General features: G+C 39.7%; 1 protein-coding gene across 6 annotated transcripts in view; it reads left to right on the top strand.

The window, feature by feature from the left end:
* DMD (dystrophin) overlaps window positions 1–25,827 on the top strand; it is a 2,064,872-nt gene that overhangs the window by 2,028,556 nt on the left and 10,489 nt on the right. For all 6 annotated transcript variants that reach the window (XM_082609524.1, XM_082609526.1, XM_082609525.1 and 3 more), the window contains one exon: window positions 18,606–18,698. In XM_082609524.1, coding sequence (XP_082465650.1) covers window positions 18,606–18,698 — 93 coding nt within the window. The remainder of the gene's footprint in view (window positions 1–18,605; window positions 18,699–25,827) is intronic.

Below are 25,827 nucleotides of genomic sequence, written 5' to 3'. Positions count from 1 at the left end.
ATCTGCCCCAAAGTAAAACTTTTATAGGTTGAAAGACTAGACTAGTTAGGAGGCAAATCACAAAGGCCAAGTTATGGAACTTATTTGAAAATAGAGTACCCAAGGCCAGGGGACTGCCTGGAAAATGTAAGGAAAGGCAATGAATGAGGGGAGAGGATTTGGTTGGAAGAAGATAATGATCCTTTTGAATGTGGAAACACTGTGTTTGTTTTAGGAGGTGGTAAAAGGACAGTCTGGAGAGATTTGAGAGTGAACTCCACAGAGTTGATAGCTGAAAGGGGTGAGATGAGAAACATATGACAAAGGTGCTTGGCTAGAGCGCCTCGGGGAAGACCTCCGTTTGGGTGAAGGGGTGGGGAGTAGTGTTGGAAAGGTTACCGAAGAGGGATTACTGAGTAATATCCTCCATTCAAAAGGAACAGCACGACCAAAAAACGAAGCAGGCGACTCCATAAGGTACAATTAGGAAGTTTACTGTGGGTAGCTTACATACAGGGTAGGATCAGGTGGACAGTGATCCTGAAACATTTGCAGCTGCACTCCCTGCCACCAAAAGGGGTACAGGGGGACTTAAAGGGGCCAAAGCATGTATGCACGGATGGAAACTGGGGCTTTTTCCTCTCCTCTGGGCGGGGTGGGGGGTGGTGGTGGTCTCAGGACCTTTAACCATCTGCATCAGCAAAAGGCATTCTTCCAGTTTTCGCATCAGATGAAGGCAAGGGTAAAAAGCTGATAGGGAACTTGTCTGGCTTGGGCACAGTCCTAGTGAGTAGGCTGAGGCTCAGTCACACAGAAAGGGGAGGGAGGAGGCAGGCCTGTGCGCCCAAGATGGAGTCAGTGTGGTTCAGCCACACAAGCAGGCATAGGTTTCAGGAAGAAGATGAGTGCAAGAGGTCAAAATGCTGAAAAGGGCTCAATCGAAACGAAAATAAATTACAGCTCAGTGGATCACTGTTAAGTGCATTAGCTGAAAATGCTTCCTCAGAAGTGGCTGAGAGAAGGGAAGTTGGAGATGTCTGTCTTTTCACTGAAATAAAAGGTCAGGTAATCTTGAAAATGAGTGTGGCTCGAGGAAAGTAAAGACCTTTTTGGAACATTTTCCAGTAACACTGAGGGCAGAGATAAAAAGTTTGTAGACAAAATGGTCAGCCAGGTCTGGTGGTGTTCTTCAGTCGTCTTCTCTGCCTAGGACGGGGTGCCAAGAAAACTGGAGTTCATGAGGCAAATACAAGGTCAAAACAAGTAAAGTATTTTGCAGGGGTAATGAATCCATTGTTAAAAGGGCCATGACAGGTGGTTGCCAGCCATCTGCTTACTGGTTTTTCTTGTTGTTCTGGGCTAGACAATAGGGGGTTTGATGAAGGCCACAAATACTTGCTCTGTGCCCCTCCCCTTCTCCTCTCCTGAGGCCCAGCATGAGTCACCGCATGCTCTAAGCTTGCTTTTTCCTGGGTCCTAAACTGGGTTTACTTGACCCTCTTACCTCACAGAAAGGAAGAGACCTGTGACTCCCTGATTCACACTTAAAGCTCTGGCGCCTGGTCCCATGGTGCATCGAAGAATTCATTTTATCCTTAGGATCTTCCGTGAGAGTAGAATATAGAGAGGTGAAGTGCCTAATCCAAATTGATGGGACATAAAGGAAAGGTATGAGTGCATTTTATGGTGGAGGATTGGGGACCATGGTCAGGAAAATTCACAAGTTGGATCATGGAAAGTAAAACACTTTCCAGTGACGCCTGTGTCTAAGAGGCAGCCTCCCAGTGAGCTGCAGCTGATTATACATGGAGATCATGGAGGGGCCAGGGTTGCTGGGAAAGGAGAAAGATTCCTCAAGAAGTTGACGAGGGTGGGTGAGGGCACTGAGATTAGAGAAATCAAAGCTTGTAGAAAAGCCAGCTTTCATTTCTTTTCCGAAGGAAAAGGAACTGTTTGTTTGGAGTTGTTTTCCCAGCTTTACCACACCTCAGTGATTTAGGGCATCAGATTCTCTTTCTCCACATGAGATCTGAGTCGAGCTAATGGCCTGTTGGGACTGTAAGTGATAGCGCAGCATATGACAAAATATTATATGCCTTTGTAAAGTCTATGAATTCCAAAAATAACTGAGTTCTAGTACCTCTGTTGTTAATGCCTACTGCAGGATTTTGCCTTTTTTTGAAGTAAGCAAAGCCTGTGAAACGAAGTCACATATTTTAGTGGTGAGATTCAGAGCCCTGGGTGCTTAGAAGCATTAATTATTTAGGCCTGTCAACACTGGCAAAGAGGCAGCGTGCCTATGAAAGCACCCAAATTAAAGTCCATATCAGGCCGTGGACCTGACAACTTGTGGAGCTGAGAGAGGATCGTGGCAGAACTGAATGCAAGAACAGAAGTGCTTTCTCCAGTGGCCGAGTTAGGCTAAGAGATGACTTGCCACTGTAAAATAGATAGGCTCTGTTGTTAATAATAAGTTTGTTCTCTGGATGAAAAGACTGAATTCAAAGGTGACTTTTTTTTTTCACCATAAAGAAGAAAAAAAAAAAGACCATCTTCTTGCAGGATGCACACAGGTGTTGAAATAAATGCAGTGTGTATCCTCATGCTTGAAAGCTCTGAGATGTGATATGGCTGGGATTTGCTGAACCATTTTCTGGTAGAGAGTTGCATTCTTTTAATATATAACCCCAAGACTTTTAAAAGAGAAATATGGGTGAAGTCATACTGGGTGATCTAATGAGTTGGAGCGTTTCCTCAAACCATGAAATACCACTGGTAAGTCTCTGGGTACCATATGTGCGTTCTATACGTCTTTTAAAATGGGACGATGTCCTAATGAAGCCCATGTTCTGTTAGAAGTGAACAAAGTCTATCTTCCCAACAGCTTATCTCTGACTCCCTTAACTTCTTCTAGCCAATCAATCATTCTTTTTTAAGAACATTTTAGTTGTTCGTTTAAACAACGTTTAAAGGTTCCTTAGCTTCTTATTCAGAACAATTTCAAACTTAGGGCAGAACTGCAGTTAATGCAACGTTTTGCCACATTCGCTTTATTTATTTCCAGTAACATCTATTTATGTTTATCTATATGTTAACAAACATCTTTATATATCCTGCATAAGATATCCATGTATGTGTTATGTGCCTATATAGTTTTAATGATTATGTTGCATACTTAGTAACACTTCAACATATATCTTCCACGGTGAACGAGGTGCTCTTACCTAATCACACTCAGGGAAGTAAACAGTGATACAGTACTATTATCTAATTTAAATTGAAGTAGTCCCCATTCTGCCAAGAATATTCTTTCTAGCTTTTTGGTTTTTTCCACTCAGGAGCCAATGAAAGGTCATGCTTTGCATCTAGTTGCCATGTCTCTTTTTTTTACTCTCCTTTAGTCTAGAACACTTCCCTAGCCTCTTCAGATTTTTTTCATGAGACTGCCATTTCAGAAGAGGTCAGGCCAGTTGTTTTGTAAAATGTTTCTCACTTTGCATTGCCTGCCTGTTTACTGATAATTGGATTCAGGCTAAGTATTTATGCCACATGACTGCATAGGTGATGATGTGTCCCCTCAGTGCATCGCTTCAAGGCTTTTCTCAAGATTGTCAGCCTAGACCTCTCTCCTGAGTGAGTATTTTCTGGATAAAACCAGAAAAAACCCACAACAATCCAAAATTTGCGATCAACCTCCAGAATGTCTAAACTGTACAAAGGCAGTCATTTTCCACACTTTTTTCCCCTTTACCTACATTAAAGCGTAGTTGACATACAAAGAAATGTACACATCATCTTGATAAGTTTGGACATATGTATACCCCATGATACCATTATCACAGCCAAGGTACTAAACATATTCATTACCTCTAAAACCACCCCTTTACTTACCTTCCTTCTTGAGCCAAGCCCCACCAACACCTCTCCAGTCATCAAGGTCAGTCTGTTTTGCTTTGCATAAACAAACAAGAGAAAAACTCTTCAGTTCAGCTGCTTCTGCCCAGATTTAGCCCTCATGATGTGATCTGTGGAAGAGACAATATGAATACTCACCTAATTGGTTTCTCTGTCTTTAGGCTCTCTTTCCAAGCCATCTTCCACATGTATCCAGTTATTCCCCTAACATTCAGATTGTATATTAATTATTCTTCTCCCTTTTTTATGGCTCCTGTTTGCCTCAAGTCCCTACTCCTTAGCATGGTATTCAAATTCAAAGGTACTCTCACCTTCCTCTAGAGCCCAATTCTTCACTGTCTTCAAACACGATTCCCCTGCCTCCATTTGCAGACCCCAGTGCTTGTGCACACATACCATGCTGTTTCACTAATCCATGCTGTCAGCCATCTCTGACCCTGTGCACGATGTTTTCTTAACCTGAAATGTACCATCGTTTTCACTTGTCTTTTTGGGGAACTTGATCATGCATTATTATATCCTGTAATTAATTTATTCTGTCTGTCTTAGTTATTAGACTTTGTTTCTTCTCCCTAGAGCTTAACCTCCTTAAAGGCAAGGACTAAGTCTTGCTCACTTTCTTCCCTATTTGATCACCTTTTATGCAACAGATATTCAGTAAAATGCTTGTTGAATGCTTGTTTTCGAAGCCAAGCAAGCACAATATAACCTTGTGTAGATATGGAACAGTGCACACACACAGGAAATTTAGCCTGAAGTTCTGAATCAGGATGACAACATAAGATCCTGAATTCCCCCCCACTCACAGAAACAGGGAATCTACAACTACACCTGTAACAACAGTTCCCACTCAAAGAAATTCAACAACTAGCTGAGTGACTCCTATACGTTGGACAAACAGACAAAGCCTCCATCAAAATGGGTAGGAGATGTAGAAAACAAACTTATGGTTACCAGGGGAGAAAATAATTGGAAGACTGGGATTGACACATACACACTACTATATATAAAATATAGATAACTGATAAGGACCTACTGTATAGCACAGGGAACTCTACTCAGTACTCTAGCCTATCTGGGAAAAGAGCTAAAAAAGAGTGGATACATGTATATCTATAACTAACTGATTCACTTTGCTGTACACCTAACACATCGTAAATCAACTAGATGCCAATAAAAATTAATTTAAAAGAAACAGGTAGGAGAGCCTGAGACACAGTCTTGCTGTAAACCCCATCCCTGGCGTGGTGACACTCAACTGTTAGCTTCTCCCTGAGGAGTAAAGGTTTGGGCTCCACAAACACTTAACTAACTTTGAAGTCAGTGGGGCTTGCATCCGTGAGAGAGATCCACAAGGCTATGGAACTAAGAGACAGTACTTAAAGGGCTCACATGGACTCACCAAGGCTAACCCCGCCTCCCCCCCACCCCCCCGCCAAGTGCACAGCTTAGAGGCAGCAGACTGGAATGCATCCAGTCTTTCCATGAAACAGTCCTCTTTGTTTATAAGTTAAAAGCCTCAGCATTAAGAGGCAGGCTTCTTACTCATTTAACACACGTATACAGGGGCTGACTTCAGTACCCTCTAGAGCTCGTGCAGGCCAGCCAGTGCCATCCTCCCACTCTGCTGCTTCACTCCAGGTCACTGGTATCTCCCACAAAGGAGCTTGTGCACACATCTGGTGCTCAGCAGGGTTTATGTTCACAGGTTCAGTGAAATGGCAGCATACCAAAAAAGCAGTTTTAAAATAGCTATCATCTCCCCAGAGCTCAGTGCAGAGGGGACATACAAGAAACTTTTACACCTCCCACTTTTTCCCTGAAAGAGGTCTATTTACATCCTTTAAAAGCTATTGCCGGGGCGGGGCGGGGGTCAGCCTTCCAATCATCTTGCATCTAAGTGCTGACTGAAATCCTCCCCATTGGAACACTGACAGGTCTGGGCACACCCTCAACTAACTACTAAGAGCCACTAAGAACAAAGAAGCCTCTTTGGACAATCACAAAAGTTTGAGGTGACCAAGAGGTAAGGCAGGGTTGAAAAACAAGGCTCACCTCCTACATGAGATCACGCCTTCAAGATGGCAGAGGTAACTGTTATAGCCAATGCAAAGAAACCAACACAAAGGTCAAGGCAAATGAAAAAACAGAAATACATTCCAAAGAACAAGATGAAACCTCAAAAAAGACCTTAAAGAAACTGACATAAGTATTTTGCAAATAGAAAATTCAAAATAACAGCCCTAAAGATGCTCATCAGGGTCAGGAAAACAATGCATTAAAGTGAGAATTCCAAGGAAGAGAGAGAGAACTGTAAGAAAAGTACCAAATAGAAATCACAAAGCTAAGGATACAATAACTGAACCAATAAATACAATAGAAGGGTTCAACAGCAGACTAGATGAATTGGAAGAAAGGATGAGCAAACCCAAAAACAAGGCAGTGGAATTCATCCATCATAGGATGAAAAAGAAAAATGAAAGAAAACAAACTTATGGTTGCCAAAGGGGAAAAGTGTGTGTGTGGGGGGGGGAATTACTAGTTTGGGATTAGCAGATACACACTACTATATATAAAATAGATAACCAGCAAGGACTTACTGTATAGCACAGGGAACTCTACTCAATATCTTGTAATAACCTATCATGGAAGAGATGTAAAAAAATTATATCACACACATATATATCTGAATCACTTTGCTATACATCTGAAACACATTGTAAAATCAACAATATTTTAATAAAATTTTTAAAAGAATGATAGAGAAGATAGCTTAAGGAACTTATTGGACACCATCAAGCAGACAAATATTCCTAATATAGGGTCCTAGAAAAAAAGAGAGAGAGCAGAAAACTTTCTTAACCTGAGGGAGGAAACATACTTCTAGATCCAGGAAGCCTGGACAGTTCCCACCAAGACACATTATAACTAAACTGTCAAAAGTTAAAGACAATGAGAGAATCTTAAAAGCAGCAAGAGGAAAACAACTTGTTACATACAAGGGAATCCCCATAAATCCATCAGCAGATTTTTCAGCAGAAACTTTGCAGGCCAGAAGGGAGTTTCTATTTAAAGGGAAAAAACAACTGCCAACCAGAAGACTCTATCCAGCAAAGCTGTCCTTCAGAATTGAAGGAGACATAAAGAGTTTTCCAGACAAGCAGAAGCTGAAGGAATGCAACACCACTATACCAGCCTTACAAGAAATGTAAAACGGACTTCTTTAAACTGAAACAAAAGGGTGCTAGCTAATTAGTAACAGGAAAACATGAAAGCATAAGCCTCATAAGTAAAGGTAATTATATAATTAAATTCAAAATACTCAAATTTTGTGATAGTGATGGGCTGATTGCTTATACATTCAGTATGAAGGTTACAAAACAAAAGTAATAAAAATAACTATAACCAAAGTAATTTGTTAATAGATACAGATAAAAATATGTAAACTGTGGCATCAAAAACACAAAACATAGGGAGGAGAGTAAAAATGTAGAGCTTTAGAATGTGTTCAAACTTAGGTATTATCAACTTAAAATAGATTGTTATAAATATGTTTTATCTGAGCCTCATGGTAACCACAAAGCAAAAACCTATACACAAACAATAGAGAGAAAGAAATCTAAGCATTACACTACAGGCAATCATCAAATCACAAGGGAAGAGAGCAAGAAGAAAGGCACAGAGGAACTACAGAACAGCCAGCAAACAATTTTTTAACTGGCAGTAAGTACATACGTATCAAAAATTACTTTAAATTTAAGTGGACTAAATTTTCCAATCACAATATATGGAGTGGCTGAATGGATTAAAAAACAAGCCTACAGTCTCCCAAGGCAATAGAAGTAAAAACAAATAAACAAATGGGACCTAATCAAACTTACAAACTTTTGCACAGCAAAGGAAACCATAAACAAAATGAAAAGACAATCTACAGAATGGGAGAAAATATTTGCAAATAATGCAACCAGCAAGGGCTTAATTTCCAAAATATACAAACAGCTCATACAACTCAACAACAAAAAAACAATCCAACTGAAAAATGGGCAGAAGATTGGGATTGCCACATACAGACTACTATATATAAAATAGATAACTAATAAGGACCTACTGTATAGCACAGGGAACTCAACTCAGTACTCTGTAATGGCCTATATGGGAAAAGAATCTAAAAAATGAATGGATATATATGTATATGTATATGAATGGATATATATGTATATGTATAACTGACTCACTTTGCTGTACAGTAGAAATTAACACATTATAGATCAACTATACCCCAGTAAAAACTTTTTTAAAAAAAGAAAAATGGACAAAAGACCTAAATAGACATTTCTCCAAAGAAGTACAAACGGCCAACAGGCACATGAAAAGATGCTAATTATCAGAGAAATGCAAATCAAAACTACAATGAGATACTGCCTCACACACCAGTCAGAATTGGCCATCATTAAAAACTCTACCCATAACAAATGCTGGAGAAGACATGGAGAAAAGGGAACCCGCCTACAGTGTTGGTGGGAATGTAAAGTGGTGCAGCTACTATGGAGAACAGTACAGAGGTTCCTCAGAAAACTAAAAATAGAATTACCACATGATCCAGCAATCCCACTCCTGGGCATATATCTGTGCAAAACTCATCTAAAAAGGTACATGCACCCCTGTGTTCATAGCAGCACTATTCACAATAGCCAAGACACGGAAACAACCTAAATGTCCATCAACAGAGGAATGGATAAAGAAGATGTGGTACATATGTACAATGGAATACTACTCAGCCATAAAAAAGAATGAAATAGTGCCATTTGCAGCAACATGGGTGCAACTAGAGATCATCATACTAAGTGAAGTAAGTCAGAAAGAGAAAGACAAATACCATATGATATCACTTATTTGCGGAATCTAAAATACGACACAAAGGAACCTATCTGAGAAACACAAACACACTCACAGACATAGGGAACAGACTTGTGGTTACCAAGGGGGAGGAGGTTGGGGGAGGAATGGAGTGGGAGGTTGGGGTTAGCAGGTGTAAGCTATTATACATGGAAGAGAGAAACAACAAGGTCCTACTGTATAGCACAGAGAACTATATTCAGTATCCTATGATAAACCATAATGGAAAAGGATATTAAGAATATATATATATGTATAACTGATTCACTTTGCTGTACAGCAGAAATTAACACAACATTGTAAATCAACTATACTTAAAAAAAAAACAAGGAAAGACACAAGACAAAGAAATGCAACATATGACCCTAGGTTCCGGGGTGGGGGGGGGAATATTTTATATATATATATATATGCACATATATGGTTATAGTTATAAAAGACATTATGAATTATTAAGGCAATTGGTGAAATGTAAATATAGGCTACAAATTAGATGATAATAAGGGTTCAAGGACATAATGATGAAGTACTTAGAAATAAAGGGTCATGGGCCTGAACCTTATATTGAAATGGGTCAGCAATAATAACAATAACAACAAATCTATGTATTTAGAAAGAGAAACAAAGCAAATATGGCAATATTAACACTTGGTGAATCAAGGTAAAGGGTATATTAGGAGTCTGTTTTACTATTGGAATTTTTCTTAACTTTGAAATTAAAATTTAATGAAAATCCTTTCCAACAAAAACAAACAAAACAACAACAACCACAAAAACAAGACCTAGCCATATGCGGCCTATAAAAAACTCACTTCAGATGTAAAGAAACCTGGGGTAGCTATACTTATATCAAACAAAATAGACTTTGAAACAACGACTAAAATAAGACACAAAGAAGGGCATTACACAATGATAAAGAGGTCATTCCAATAAGAGGCTATAACATTTGTTATAACATTTGTAAGTATTTATTCACCCAACATAGGGGCACCTAAATATGTAAAGCAAATATTAAGAGACCTAAAGGGAAAAACAGATAGCAATACAATAATAGTAGGGGACTTAATTAACCATATCTCACTTACATCAATGGATAGCTTATGCAGACAGAAAATCAATAAGGAAGCATGGGACCATATATTAGGTCAGATGAACTTAACATATATACAGAACATTCCATCCAAACACAGCAGAGTACATTCTTAAGTGTACATGGAACATTCTCTAGGATGGAATATTCTCTAGGATAGATCAGATATTGGGCCACAAAACAAGTCTTAGTAAATTTAGGAAGATTGAAATTGTATCGAGCATCTTTTCTGACCACAGTGTTATGAAACCAAAAATCAATTTCAAGAAAACTGGGAAATTCACAAATATGGGAATATTTAATAACATACCAGTGTGTTATTGTACACACCACAAATGTATTGATGAAGAAATCAAAGGACAAATCAAAAATACCTTGAGACAAACGAAAATGGAAATACAACATAACAAAAGTTACGGGATGCAGCAAAGCAGTTCTGAGAGGGAAGTTCATACAGATAAATGCCTGCATCAAGAAACAAGAAAGGTCTCAAACAAACAACCTAACTTTACACCTCAAGGAACTAGAAAAAGAAGAACAAACAAAGTCCAAAGTTAATGGAAGGAAAGAAAGATCAGTGCAGACATAAATGAAATAGAGATGAAAAAGATAATAGAAAAGATCAATGAAATGAAGAGCTTGGTGGGTTTTTTTTTTTTTTGAAAAAAAGATAAACAAAATAGACCTTTAGACAAACTCGCCTAGACAAACTCGCCGAGAGAAAAAGAGAGGACTCAAATAAAATCAGAAATGTATGAAGAGACAAGTACAACTTATACCACAGAAATACAAAGGATCATAAGACTACTAAAAAAAATTATATGCCAACAAATTGGATAATCTGGAAGAAATGGATAAATTCCTAGAAACATACAACCTACCAAGACTGAATCATGAAGAAACAAACTCTGAACAGACCAACAATGAGAAAGGACATTGAATCTATAATCAAGTGTCCCCCCCGCCCCCCCCAAAAGCCCAGAATCAGATGGTTTCTCTGGCGAATTCTACCAAACATTTAAAAAAGAACACAAATCCTTCTCAAACACTTACAAAAAAGTTGCAGAGGAAATCACACCCCCAAAATTATTTTACAAGGCCAGCATTACACTTTGATACCAAAGCCAGATGAGGACACTACAACAAAACTATAGACCAACATCTAATGAATACAGATGCAGAAATTCTCAACAAGGTATTAGCAAACCAAATTTGACAGTACATTAAAAGGATCATACACCATGACCAAGTGGGATTTATCCCTGGGTTGCATGGGTGGTTCAACATATACAAATGAATAAATATGATATACCACATTAATAGAATGAAAGAAAAATCATATGATCATCCCAACAGATGAAGAAAAAGCATTTGGCAAAATTCAACATCCATTCATGATAAAAACTCAACAGAGTGGGCATAGAGGGAACATATGTCAACATAATAAAAGCCATGTATGACGAGCCCACAGCTAACATAATATTGAGTGGTGAAAAGCTGAAAGCTTTTCTGCTAAGATCAAAAGACAAGGGTGCCTACTCTTGCCACTTTTGTTCAGTATAGTGCTGAAAGTCCTAGCCAGCATAATTGGGTGAGAAAAAGAATAAAACGCACACAAATCAGGAAGAAAGTAGTAAATTTATCTCTATTTGCAAATGACATGATAACATATATAGAAAACCTGGAAGACTCTACCAAAAAACTGTTAGAGCTCAATGAATTTAGTAAAGTTGCAGGATAAAAACTCAATATACAAAAATCTGTTGCATTTTTACACACTAATAACTACAAGAAAGATAAATTAAGAAAATAATTCCACTTACGATTCCATCAAAAAGAATAAAATACCTAGGAATAAATTTAAGGCAGTGAAAGACCTGTACACTAAAAACTATAAGACAGTGATAAAAGAAATTGAAGAAGATGCAAACAAATGAAAAGATATTTCATGCTTATTGAGTGGAAGAATTAATATTGTTAAGATGTCCATACTACCCCAAGCAATCTACAGATTCAGTGCAATCCCAATCAAAATTCCAGTGGCATTTTTCACAGAAATAGAACAAAAAATCCTAAAATTTGTATGGAACCACAAAAAAAAAAAGACTCCAAAGAGCCAAAGCAATCTTGAGAAAGAACAGCAAAGCAGGAGGCCTCATGCTCCCTGATTTCAAACTGTATTACAAAGCCATAGTAGTCACAATGGTATGGCATTGGCATAAAAACAAGACACATAGATCAACAGAACAGAAGAGAGGGCCCATAAGTAAACCCTCACACATATGGTCAAATTAATTTACAACAAACAAGCTAAAAGCATACAATAGGAAAAGAATAGTCTCTTCAGTAAATGCTGTTGAGAAAACTGCACAGCCACATACAAAACAATGAAACTGGACCACTATCTTACACCATACATGAAAATCAATTCAAAATGGATTAGAGACTTGAATGTAAGACCTGAAACCATGAAACTCCTAGAAGAAAACATAGCGGGTAAGCTCCTTGATATCAGTCTTGGTGATGACTTTTTGAGTTCACACCGAAAGCAAAGGCAACAAAAGCAAAACTAATCTGACTACATCAACTAAAAAGCTTCTGTACAGCGAACAAAACCATCAAGAAATGAAAAGACAACCTACAGAATGGGAGAAAATATTTGCAAATCATATATCTTAAAAGGAGATAATATTCAGAATATATAAACAACTCATACAACTCAAGAGAAAAAACTATCTGATTAAAAAATGAGCAGATCAATTAGACATTTTACCAAAGATATACCAATGGCCAACAGGTACACGAAAAGGTGCTGAACATCACTAATCATCAGGGAAATGCAAATCAAAACCACAATGAGATATCACCTCACATCTGTCTGAATGGCTATTATCAAAGAGACAAGACATAACAAGTGTTGGTGAGAACATGAAGAAAAGGGAACCCTTGTGCACGGTTTTAGTGCAAATGAAAAATGGTGCAGAGAACAGACTGGTGGTTGCCAGAGGTAGGGGATGGGCAAAATGGGCAAAGGTGGTCAAAAAGTACAAAATGCCAGTTATAAGATAAATAAGTCCTGCATGGGATATAATGTACAGCATGGAGACTACAGTTAACAATACTGTACTCTATGTTTAAAAGTTGCATGGCAGCATGGATGGACCTAGAGATTATCGTACTAAGTGGAGTCAGACAGAGAAAGACAAATATTATATGATATCCCTGGTATGTGAAATCTAAAAATATGATACAAATGAACTTATTTACAAAACAGAAGTAGAATCACAGACACAGAAAACAAATTTATGGTTACCAAAGGAGAAGGGGGCAGGGTAAATTTAGGAGTATGGGATTAACAGATATAAAATAGCTAAACAACAAGGCCCTATTGTATAGCATAGGAAAGTATATGCAATATCTTCTCATTACCTATAATGGAAAAGAATATGAAAAAGAATGCATATACATTACATATATATATATATATCTGAATCACTTTGCTGTACACCTGAAACTAACACAACATTGTAAATCAACTACACTTCAACTAAAAAAAAGTTGCTAAGAGATTATTAAATCTTTTATTCTTGTGATGAGAACTTTTAAGATTTGTAACTATGGTGATGAATGTTAACTTATTGTGGTAATCAATTCGCAGTATATACTTATTTCAAATAATTATGTTGTACACCTAAAGTTAATACGTTACATGTCAATTATATCTCAATAAAAATTTTACAAATAATAGCTACTAATTTCAATATCTTTCATCACTATTCAACACTAACCAACTAGTAATCAACATCATCACTGTATACTGTTAATATATTAAAGAACTTAAACACAGCATTTTTATGTAAAATTGAAACCATCTACCCCAAATCATAATTTCAAAAAGTTACTGAAGGTAAATATCAGGTACTGGATAGATCTTTTTTTTCTTAAGGAAAACTAGAGAAAGGCAGGAATGACAAAGTAGTCACACATCAAGTTGGAAATTGGTTAAAAACAAAATATATGGTTTAGATAAGTAATCCAAAGAAAAATAGTGGTGGGCATATTTGCTCATACACAGTCCCCTTTTAAAGACAAAATAATGTTCTAATACACAGCTTCCTTTTGTATAAAGAGAAAATAGTTTGCTTGGGTGTAAACAAAATCATAGGTGTAAGGATTCTTGTGTCTCAGCTTACATCAATTCTGGCTAAAGTCACTTTTTAAGCAAGTAAAACCATTATCATCATTTGAATTGAGGAAAGGGAAGTGAGTTAGATATCATCTCGTCTAGAAAGCCTAAAACCATGGTGAATTTCAGAAGACTTAAAGAATATCTTGCCTATAGCAAACCATTTCACTTCTTTGATCTCAGATTAAATTGAGTCATCTCCTTTTTCCTTCACTTCAGCAGTGTCTATCATATTATGCTATATCAGAGTGTTATTTTAACTTTGACTATGTCTTCCCTTATTTTGAAACATTCACTTTTTTTTAATGTTTCAGTCATTTCTTTGGACCAACTTCAGACAAACCATGAAAATGAGGGCCAACAATCCAAAAAGGATTTTTATGCATATCTGTGGGAATCACCTCAGAATAGAATCAAATTGAAGTGTTAATGCTAAAGAATTGCCATTACCTAAGTTAGAAACCCCTGAACCATTAGCAGTGCTATTTGAGCAGGCAATGGATCAGTGAAGTAGGGATGAGGGCTGGCCAAGTTCCTAGTGTACACAGTTGGGACTCAAATATTTTCTTGAGGTTTTTTTTTGTGGGAGGAGGCTTGTGGTCACCAGTATTGTTGTTAGAGTCAGGAACATTTTGGGGCTGCCTATAATATTATAGCTACATATTAGCATATGATTAGATAACCCATAAATATTGGTATCTTGCTAGTTCGATGCCTTAAAACAGAGTATATCAATCAGCTATTGCTGTGTAACAAAATAATCAGAAAATTCTCAAGTTACATATCTTTCATTCATGCCATCTTGTTGGTTGATTGGAGTTGTGCTGGAGCTCAGCTAGGCTGGACTCCAAGTTGTGGGTTGGGGTCAAGTCTGTTCCACATGCCTCTCATCCCCCTTGGGTCAGAAGACCACTGGACCATGTACTTCTTATGGCACATAAGCACAAGAAAACAAGCCCAACCACTTAAGGACATTACAAGGCTCTGCTTATGTCATATCTAACATTCCATTGGCCAAAGCAAGTTATGTGACCATGTACAAATTCCTGAGCTAGAGAAGCATGTTCCCCCCAACACTCGGTCACTTTACTTTGTATGTACTGGCCTTCTTCTTGCTCTTCTGTGAGCAAACCAATCACACTCTCCTCTCAGAGTCTGCATGTCCTATTCCCTCTGTCTCATGCACTCTTCCTTCAAATATCTACATGGCTCCCAGCCTTAAGTCCCTAACATTTTGGCTCACCTGCCCCTTATTAATGAGGGCTTCTTAGACTCCCCTTTCTGAAGAGTCTTCCTCACTGCCCCTCCCTAACCCTCTTTTCTGAGGCCTGAGTGCCTCCATAAGAATGTGAATTCCATGGAGCCAGGGCTTTTTGGTTGTGTATTGCTATAATCCCAGTACTCAGAACATTGCCTGGCACATAGTTGGCTTTTGATAAGTACTTGAATATATAAATAAATCTGTTTTGAAATTTTTATGGTTTTTTTTTGAAAACTTAAAATCTGGCTCAGTATTGAATAGTCTGGCGGCATTACTTTTTTTTTGTTTTTGTTTTTGTTTTTGTGGTACGCAGGCCTCTCACTGCTGTGGCCTCTCCCGTTGTGGAGCACAGGCTCCGGACACTCAGGCTCAGCGGCCATGGCTCACGGGCCCAGCCGCTCTGCGGCATGTGGGATCCTCCCGGACCGGGGCACAAACCCATGTCCCCTGCATCGGCAGGTGGACTCTCAACCACTGTGCCACCAGGGAAGCCCTGGCGGCATTACTTTAATTTCAGGTGTCATTTAGCAGTTTTCACTTTTCCAGTATAATCTGACACAGAAAATATTAGGCCTTAAGCATTTTTCAGTGGTTGATTCACTTCTTACTCATGTGTATATGTGATAATTCTGATTTCCACTTTTAAAGGAGATAAGTTAAACCCAAAGGAGTTTTAACTGTGAAAATCTTGAGAAAAGATTATATTTTACTTATTTTCTACCTACAATGTAATAAGCCCTCAAAAACTGTTTGAATGGATACATGAAAGTTTCCATTAAAACAAAGAAGCCAAGTTTACATTTGTACTTTGACACTTACATTTGAGACTCACAGCGGATAGTTATGACTGGTTGACATCATTAGGTTTATACCTTTCTTTGATCCTTGAAGTAATTCAGGGAGAAGAATGTCAGTCACTTCATTGAACTGTACCTAAACCTTAAGACAGTACAGTTGAGTTCCTAGAGCTCCAATATGAGCTAATTAAACTGTCAGAAGTATTAACATCATTGCTCATGAGTGTCTCTGTTGGTTCCAATTTATTCTGTAAGTCATACTATCACTAAAGTGGACTTGACACCATTAAAAATGCCTCGTGCTCCCCAATTCGGCAAAATTTTGCATTGGTAATGGAACAGAGATGTAATCAACCCTGCACCTGTCAGCATCCTGTTCCTTCTGGCAATATTTCATTCATTCCATCCTTTCCAGATGATGGTAGTTTAAAACCATGGGCAAGGGGCTTCCCTGGTGGCACAGTGGTTAAGAATCCGCCTGCCAATTCAGGGGACACGGGTTCGAGCCCTGGTCTGGGAAGTTAGCACATGCCGGGGAGCAACTAAGCCCGCGTGCCACAACTACTGAAGCCCACAGACCTAGAGCCCGTGCTCGCAACAAGAGAAGCCACCGCGATGAGAAGCCCACGCACCACAGCGAAGAGTAGCCCCTGCTCGCTGCAACTAGAGAAAGCCCGCACGCAGCAACGAAGACCCAGCACAGCCAAAAATAAATAAATAAAATGAAATAAATAAAATTTAAAAACCCACAGGCAAAAAGAAACTAAAGATGCTGAATTTCATTTTTTCATTTCTAAAGGCATAAATATCAGCAAGTAGTATGTGCATGTGGATGGACAGATAGATAATCTAACTTCCTTTTCACCTTATAACCTGAGTAGCAATCATTTCCTGTCCTTAGTACTTCAAAGAGGTTTCCTATGGTATGTTACCAGGAGACTCACAGAATCAGAGGGGTTTTGTCTACCCCAGGTCCTTAGCCCTCCTTTCTAATAATGGTATACAGCCTCACATCCACATAGGATAGGATTTTGTCTAAATGGTGAGCACTGCCAAGGATTCTTTTAGCTTATGCTTTAAGAAAGAAGGATGAACACTTGGTAATAAATGCAGGATTATAATCAGAGATGAAAATCCAAGTGGCATAGACCAAAGGAAATGACAGGCATATTTAAGTCATTACATCACTGGCTCCCCAGTCATTTTCAAGTCACATGTGAACCAGAGGTTGTCCTTAAGCGTGTATATTTTTGTTGATCTGCTGAAGCAAGGTCTTGTTTTAAATGGAAGTGACAATGTGCTCAACAAACAGAGCTTGAAAAGAAGTTATTTTCACTGTTGGAAGATTGAATGTTATAAAAAATTAGTTTCAAAGGACCTTCAAAGTTCAAAACAATTTTGTATGCACTTAAGAAATTTCTCCCTTACTGCAAATGCTGTTTGAGGTGTATTTCTTTGACACATGAGTAAACAGTCGAGACACAGATCAACAAAATCTACAAGGATGCTCCCATCCCCAGAAGAAGCCCATCCGTCCCTGAACTCCTTCCTTCCACATCATCCTTCTCTCCTCACAGAAACAAATGCTCAGAATTTTTTTTTAAAAGTTTCCCTTTGTAAGCCTCTAAAAACAAAATTATGGGGGCTTCCGTAGTGGCGCAGTGGTTGGGAGTCCGCCTGCCGGTGCAGGGGACACGGGTTCGTGCCCCGGTCCGGGAGGATCCCACATGCCGTGGAGCGGCTGGGCCCGTGAGCCATGGCCGGTGAGCTTGCGCGTCCAGAGCCTGTGCTCCGCAACGGGAGAGGCCAGGCCCGCGTACCACAAAAAAAAAACAAAAAAACCCCCAAAAAACATAATTATGATGAAGTAACCCCATGGAACAAAAGGAAAGGAACATAACGTCCCAGTATGTCCATGTACACAGTCCTTAGAATATCAATATTTCATTTCCTATATAGGGCACATACAACTTTTATTTCTCCCTATTACGTTGGACTTTAAAGGTACTTGAGTTTTCTCTGTATTTTTTGTTAAATGTCACAGTAAAGAATGGAGAAAATACCTCTGTGTCTCCACTCCTTACCTTCCTAAAGTGAATGCAAAATGTCACATGCTTCTTTTGTGTTGGAAGAGACACGCTGCAAATGTGCGATAATCATCTTTTATTACAAAGAAAAACATTTCACGTTTGTTAATGGGGCTTAAGAAACTTACGGCAACTTTAACTTCTAAGCAGATACACAGTTTTCTTTTCCAAAGATAATGACGTAGATAAATCCCTGCATGAAATTCTTTTTCCCGTGAAGGAAAAAGAATTCCCTAATTATTAAGCTTCGGGGGTTATTTTTATTTATGTTATTTATGAAGGAGTGAAAATGAATTAATAGTGGATTTTTAAATGGCGTCATGAACCTTTTCTCTAGTATCTGTATTTTCTCCTTAAGTGTAATTTGCCATTGTTTGTGTTTGCTTTCATTAAGGTGAGGAAGATCTTCTCAGTCCTCCCCAGGACACAAGCACAGGGTTAGAAGAAGTGATGGAGCAACTCAACAACTCCTTCCCTAGTTCGAGAGGTAAGCACCACTACCCAGAAGTCACTCACACTTCCTGGAAGTAGGCCACTCGTTTCCATACCCAACTAGCATGTGTAGTTTCCATGTTTACATAAACAGGTGCTGACAGAATGCCAGTTTGGGATCGTTGTGAGAAGATTTTGTTTTCGAATGTGAATTTCTGGTTTGGAGTATTTTCAATTCAAATACCTGTGTAATCAAGATGTTTCTAGAAATAAGAATAGTAACTTATATTTATAAAGTATCAATATCTTCCTTGCTTGGCACATTAGTCTGAAGAGTTAATTATGAGATAGCTTTTACTTAAGGGCAGTTATTAAGTGACTTTTACAGACAAGGAAATTAATGCCCTGATGGTGCCCTTGCCAGGGACGTACCGCTACTATGTGATACAGCAAGGTCTGCGATAGGCCTAGTGTACAGTGGTGGCGGGAACTCGGGCTTGCAATCTCATGACTTTTATGTATGTTTGAAAACTGTATCTTACCCCATCATTTAAACATAAGCACAGTTAAATCTCTGTGTGCTAGTTCGTTATTTTTTTCACTTCCGTAGATAGAATACAATTTTCACAAAGAAAGACACTAATATTATTTAATTTAAATGTTAATATATCTTAATATTAATATTATTCAACATTAACATTATTTTTCCCATCACTTTGACTTTGAATATTTTGCCCCTTATACCAAAAATACAGCATTTTACCGCACTGACTTTTCCTACCAGCCAGTATGAGCTTCAGATGCCTTACTTCATCCAAGGAGCTATTTTGCTGCTCTTGTTAGTGTTTTGGACTATATTTCTAGTGGTTCATTGCCCTAACATAAAACACGTCACTGACCCACCCCCTTCAATGAATAAAAAGAATGGCAGACAGCATGGACGCTCGAGTCAATAATGTTGTATTGCAAGTGTGAAAGTTGCTAAGAAAGAAAATCTTCAGAGTTCTCCTCACAAGAGAAAAAATATGGGTGATCATTTCACAGTGCATACAAATGTCAGATCACTAGGTTGTACACCTGACACTAATATAATGGTGTATGTCAGTTATACTTCAATTAAAAAAAAAAAACGAATGGCAGCAGTCACCTGTGAGCAAACAGAGGGATGTTCTAGAGAACCAAGGGTGGGGGGGAGCACAAGGCCCTGTGGCCAGTGATTGGCACCCCCAATGGGCTGCCAGGGAGGGAACGGCGGCGGAGAATCTGGCTACTTGTTCCTCTCCATAAGGGCAATGAGGAGGCTGTTTTGAGTCCTGTGTTGTTCCTATCTTTTTGTTCAGTGTCAGTTAACAATGGCCATTTCCCAGCTATTTCATGTGCGAGTGAACGTTGTGTGGTGCACATTAAAAGCAATAATGTTCTGATAGAGCGTTGCTAAGGAACCGTCAGGGGAAGCTAATTTTAAATGTCTGCACCAGCCATCTTTTCACCGCTGAGCGCCTCTGATGTGTTGATTTTAACAGATAAAAGTCTTCTGTCTTCCACCCACCTCCTTATCCCACACCTGCCAGCCTCTTCTCCATCCTATCTTCACTGCCTCCTCTCCCAAAATGCCATGATTCATAATGAGAAGACCACATGCTGGTTTGACGTAAATCAAACACATTCACCTTGATCCTGCCAGCTTTTGCTAGTACCTACTATGTACCAGCGGAGGTGTCAGGGATGCAAAGTAGAAGTGCCAAGTTCTTTGCCGTCAAGGTGCCTACGGTCAGTTGGGGATGCAGCCTTCCCGAGAAGTTCATATCACAGCACAGTAGTATTACTGCTGTAATGGAGATGTCTGGGACATGAGAGAATCCTAGAAACCCCCTTCTAGATAAACAGGAATGGCTTAGCCTCAAGCAGAGCAAGTGTCTTCCTCAAGATCACACAGCTACTCATGGGGCCAGAACTTTGGGCCCCGCATCTCACACACATTTCACTGACCCCAGGCTTTCCCTTGAAGGTCATAGACATGAGTCTCCTCCCTGCTCCTTGACCTGAAAGGTTGTTTACCTGCTCTGTGGGAAGTTTCTTTCACATCTGAACAACTAGAGTATCAGACGAGAGGCTACAGCAGGGCTCATGGCTCTCTGGGCCATCCTAATTATCTTAAGGTGAGATCTTTGCACCCTCTCCTGGCATCCCCCTTTTAGAGTCCCTGAAGCTGGATACCACATGGGTATGAAAGATCAGAAATATACCTCCTCTGATATGGTATTTGGCAGTCAGCCTCTCTGATGTTATATTTACTTGTCTGATGTTAATTTACTTATATGGAAAACCTAGGAAACTCTATTCAGGCCGCCTGGATAGTGTTTACTAAATTAGTGCTTATGGAAGCATATCATCCCCTGAGTGCTAATTTGAGTTCTCAAATAGGGGATAAGCAGGCTTTGTCTGATACCCGTTCCATTAACCAAGTTCCTACTTACTCAGTAGTACCCTGGTGGCCTGAGAGAATTCATTCATTTTCCTGAAGAAAACAATCAAATAAACAAACAAACAAAATACACATAACGGGAGTAGATAACGTGCTAGAAGAGCTGGCTGGTCTTTCTGTGATGCTATGACCTTGACATTTTCTTTTCTTTTTTTTTTGCTACTTCCTACCAAATTATACCTTATCATAGGCCCCTTGTGATTCTGCACCCAATTCCAATGTGTGGGGTTCTTTTCCCACACCACCAAACAATACCAGCTGGATGTCCTACAATTTAACTCGATTCTGACTCTGTCTACCCAGAGACAGGATCCAATTCCACCAGTTAAGGTCTCAGTCCCACAAGACTGCCCCCCCCCCAGCTCCTACTTCAGAATGCCAATTTTAAGTGCAGGTTGTTAGTTGGGCTTCTGACCCACTGGCTATAGACTAGAGATTCCAACAACCCCCTCTTCTGGTTCAATTCATTTGCTAGAGCAGGGCACAGAACTCAGAGAAATATTTTACTTACTATCACTGGTTTATTATAAAAGGGTATAACTCAGAAACAGCCAGATGGATGAGATGCGTAGAGCAAGGCATGGGGAAAGGATGCAGAGCTTCCACGCCCTCTCCGGGCTCACCACTCTCACCACATCTCCACGTGTTCACCAACCCGGAAGCTCTCCTAACCCTGTCCTTTTGGGTTTATAAGGAGGCTTCATTACATAGGCACGATTGATTAAATCACTGGCCCCTGGTGACTGAACTCAATCTCCAGCCCCTCTCCTCTCCCTGGACATCGGTGGGTAGGACTGAAAGTTCCAACCCTCTAATCACTTGGTTGGCTCCCCTGGCAAGCAGCCCCCATCCTTAGGTGCTTTCCAGAAGTCACCTTGGTAACATAACAAAAGACACCTTGCTGCTGCTCATCACAGGAAATTCCAAGGGTTTTAGGAGCGCTGTGCCTGGAAGGCGGACGAAGACTAAATATATATATATTTCCTCTCATAAATCACAATATCATACCTATTTCTCCATAAATTTAAATGGAGAAAAAGTCTTGTCATTGTAAAAATAGGCTGATCATCGATGCACTCTAAAAAGTGGTTTTTCAAGCATGTAGACCCTGGACGGGTTGGAAACAGAGGTTGATGATGCCGACTCCCAATTATCTCACCACTGACCAGTCAGAAGAGCGTTCATGAGCTGATCACACCCCCCACAACCCCCTGCCTCACTCTGTCTTTATAAACCCTTCCCTGAAAGCCTTCGGGGAGTTTCAGGGTCTTTTAAGCACTAGCTGCCCTGGACTCCTTGCTTGGTGCCCTGCAATAAAGCTATTCTTTTCTACTTCACCCCAAAAATAAACATTTTTAAAAAGTGGTTTTTTGGATGCTTTATTTCTAACTAAAGGCATTTTTCATTTTGAGAGAATGGAGAATATATATATATATATATATATATATATATATATGGTAGGGTTTAGTGGGAATATCTTACCAATTAGTAGGTATGTTAAGTTGATATTAAGCCAAAACTCTTGAGATTCTTAACGTCTCAGGATTAGACACTCTCCCAAATTGGAAGGGTCTTGAAAGTTCATCTTAACATCTTTGATGTTCGAAACAGTGGCTTTTGCCCTTTTCTGACTATTATCCATAATAAGAGAAACATTTTACATCTTAAACTGGGGTAAAGATATAAAACAAATTATTTGCGTATGTATGTACACACAAATATGTATGTACCCGCCATATATACGTGTACCCATCACATATACATACAAAGATCAGAAACAAAAGTTTCACGAAACAATACTTTCTTTACTACGTATAATTTACACTGTTTCTCTGTTTTATTTAAAAATAAAATGCTGGTTGCAACCCACCATATTGATTTTCTGATCCAGTTGTTTAAAAATACTGATCTAACTGATCTCAGTTTTCCTTGCCTAGGTGAATATCTTTTTGACAAAAATTATATTTTAAAAGTTTTGGGGCTTCCCTGGTGGTACAGTGGTTGAGAGTCCGCCTGCCGATGCAGGGGACACGGGTTTGTGCCCCAGTCCGGGAAGATCCCACATGCCGCGGAGCGGCTGGGCCCGTGAGCCATGGCCGCTGAGCCTGTGCGTCCGGAGCCTGTGCTTCGCAACGGGAGAGGCCACAACAGTGAGAGGCCCGCGTACCGCAAAAAAAAAAAAAAAAAAAAAAAGTTTTACCACGTAAGTTTCTGCCAAGACCTTGCTAGTATCTTAGAGAACACTGTATTTTCAATCTAAATCTGCATCCACGTTCCCATTGTTGTGTTACAAAAAATGAAGTTCACGCTTGCTACAGCTGTTTCGGACAGCTATTTTAGTAACTTAAAACAGATGTTAGAGCCAGAGGTCTGACATTTAGTGGAAATGTGCTATTAAATACCACCTCATGGTTTACTTAACCCTGCTAGATAATCGCCCACAGAGGAAAAGACATTTTTTCAATATTATGTTTTTCGTAAATATAAAGCATATAGATAGGGGAGTTCTTCTGTACTTTAAATTCACAACTTTTTTGTTCCCCTTTCCCACAATTTTGACGTCGCGCTAAGTGTTCAGGTATCAGCTACTCTTCACCTTTCATTTCCACTAGAAGTACCTGGATGCCCAAAGAAGTGAAGAGCCTCATTCGTGGCTCTTCAGCAGGTTCAATTAGGCTTCTAGGCTTCAGCTCTTATCTTGATGGCCTTGCTAAACTGTTATACAAATTAATAAAGGAGGCTGCACGCTTCTCCGCTTAGTGATCAAGTGATAGCCAGCACTATCCTGCCTCGTAGCCACTATAAACCGCAGGGAGTTCAAGGCGTGAACGTGTGCCTGTTTAGCTTTGCGAGCCTATCTTTTCCGATGAATCTCTGGCTCTAGTTAACCACCTGAGGACCTTGAGGGCCTTGGTGTACATTAAACACAGAATGTTAGCCAATTTCTATCTAACCTATTTAATCTACCTATATACTCTCTCCCTGTGTCTATATATAGATGGAGAAGTTGAATTCCACTGTAATAAAAGGCATTATCTACCACAGGACACTTTCTAAATCTCCACCATTATTCTGTAGGGAGGCTACATGGGTAGGACGAACAACAAACATCGTTTTAAAATCAACTCTTTTTTTTTTCTTTTTGCGGTACGCGGGCCTCTCACTGCTGTGGCCTCTCCCGTTGCGGAGCACAGGCTCTGGACGCGCAGGCTCAGCGGCCATGGCTCACGGGCCCATTCGCTCCGCGGCATGTGGGATCTTCCCAGACCGGGGCACGAACCCGTGTATCCCCTGCATCGGCAGGCAGACTCTCAATCACTGCGCCGCCAGGGAAGCCCCTAAAATCAACTCTTTAAGCGATTTGTCCATACGTCTCTGATAGTTTAGCAGTCTAACAAACAGTTTGTTCGATGCATGTGCATTCCTGAAAGAAAACGCTTCACTAGTGAGGGGTATGGTATTGGTCTCTGTAAAATTTAGGTGCCACTGGACATGGATTAACGATAGGATCCAAGATGTGCAGTAAGACAACTCAGGAAGCAGTTAGCACTGTTATGCGGGTATTGCTGCTGCCTGTATAATCTCTTACCTGCTGACCTGTGCCACATTATTTTTATCCCCAACAGCCCATGCCATCCTCTCCCTCTCATACTCCCCCCTCCTAAATAAGGCCCCATACATTCTGTTAAACGCCTCTAAATTAGAAAGCCAACCGCTTTGCAAAACCTGCCATCTTCTAAAATTCAAGTCTTGTCTGTGACTTTTATGGAAGAGCAACATAAAGAGCAAAGACAGATGGAAGCATCCTGGCCCCCCCTTGCAGGCTCCCTTCCCTTTCCTCTTGGCTTCCAGAAAGGATCTGAGCTGTTGCTCCTTTACACCAGGGGCCAGCAAACTGCAGTCCACGGGCCAACTCTTTATAAATAAGGTTTCATCATAACACAGCCACCCCCATTCACTTACATATTGTCTACGGGGCTTTCTCACTCCAAGGGCAGAGTAGTTGTGGCAGGGCTGAATAGCCGCTATGGAGACTGCGTGACTGGCAAAGCCCGAAGTATTTATAGCTATCTGGCCCTTTACAGAGAAAATGTGCCAACCCCGACTTTACATCATTAAATTGTTGTCCACTCTAGCTCATCACATACATACAGTCACAGATTTCAGTGCTGGTCAACTTTCAGCTCAAGAAAACTGTGCTTTTGAATTGATTTATGCGTTTATATCCGTCTTCACCAAAGATCCTGCATTTTCAATGAAGTATAGCCATTTCAATCTTCTTTCACTTGTAATGAAACAGAAGTCCTAAAAAGGGACTCATTATTCCTTAACTTTTTTAAAAAGTCAGTGAACTGAGGTAAAAAGAAGCTCATAAAGATACTCAGAAACAGTAACGTCCTGCGATTCTGACTGTGAAAAATGAATTACAGCCAATCCTCTCAAGTTTGCACTGCCTGAGGAAACGAGACTTCTGCAGACCTGACCAAGCCCTTTCTTTAGACTCAGGACTCCCCAGCACACTTCCTGTTTCTCTTGATTCATTTCCTGACAGCATACTGCATTGCCAGATGGACCCCCTAACCGAAGGTCTAAGGAAACTCATTTGCAAACAATGTGTTTTTCACATAAACCTTTTATTTGGCACTTTATTTATTGGTAAAGAATGTTTTTAATGGTGCAACCAGCGAGCGTCTATTTT

Source organism: Mesoplodon mirus (assembly GCF_964341445.2).
Source record: "Mesoplodon mirus genome assembly, chromosome: X".
NCBI classification, from domain to species: Eukaryota; Metazoa; Chordata; class Mammalia; order Artiodactyla; family Ziphiidae; genus Mesoplodon; species Mesoplodon mirus.
The sequence above is the reverse complement of the archived record's forward strand: the minus strand, read 5'-3'. Positions and strand labels throughout refer to the sequence as shown.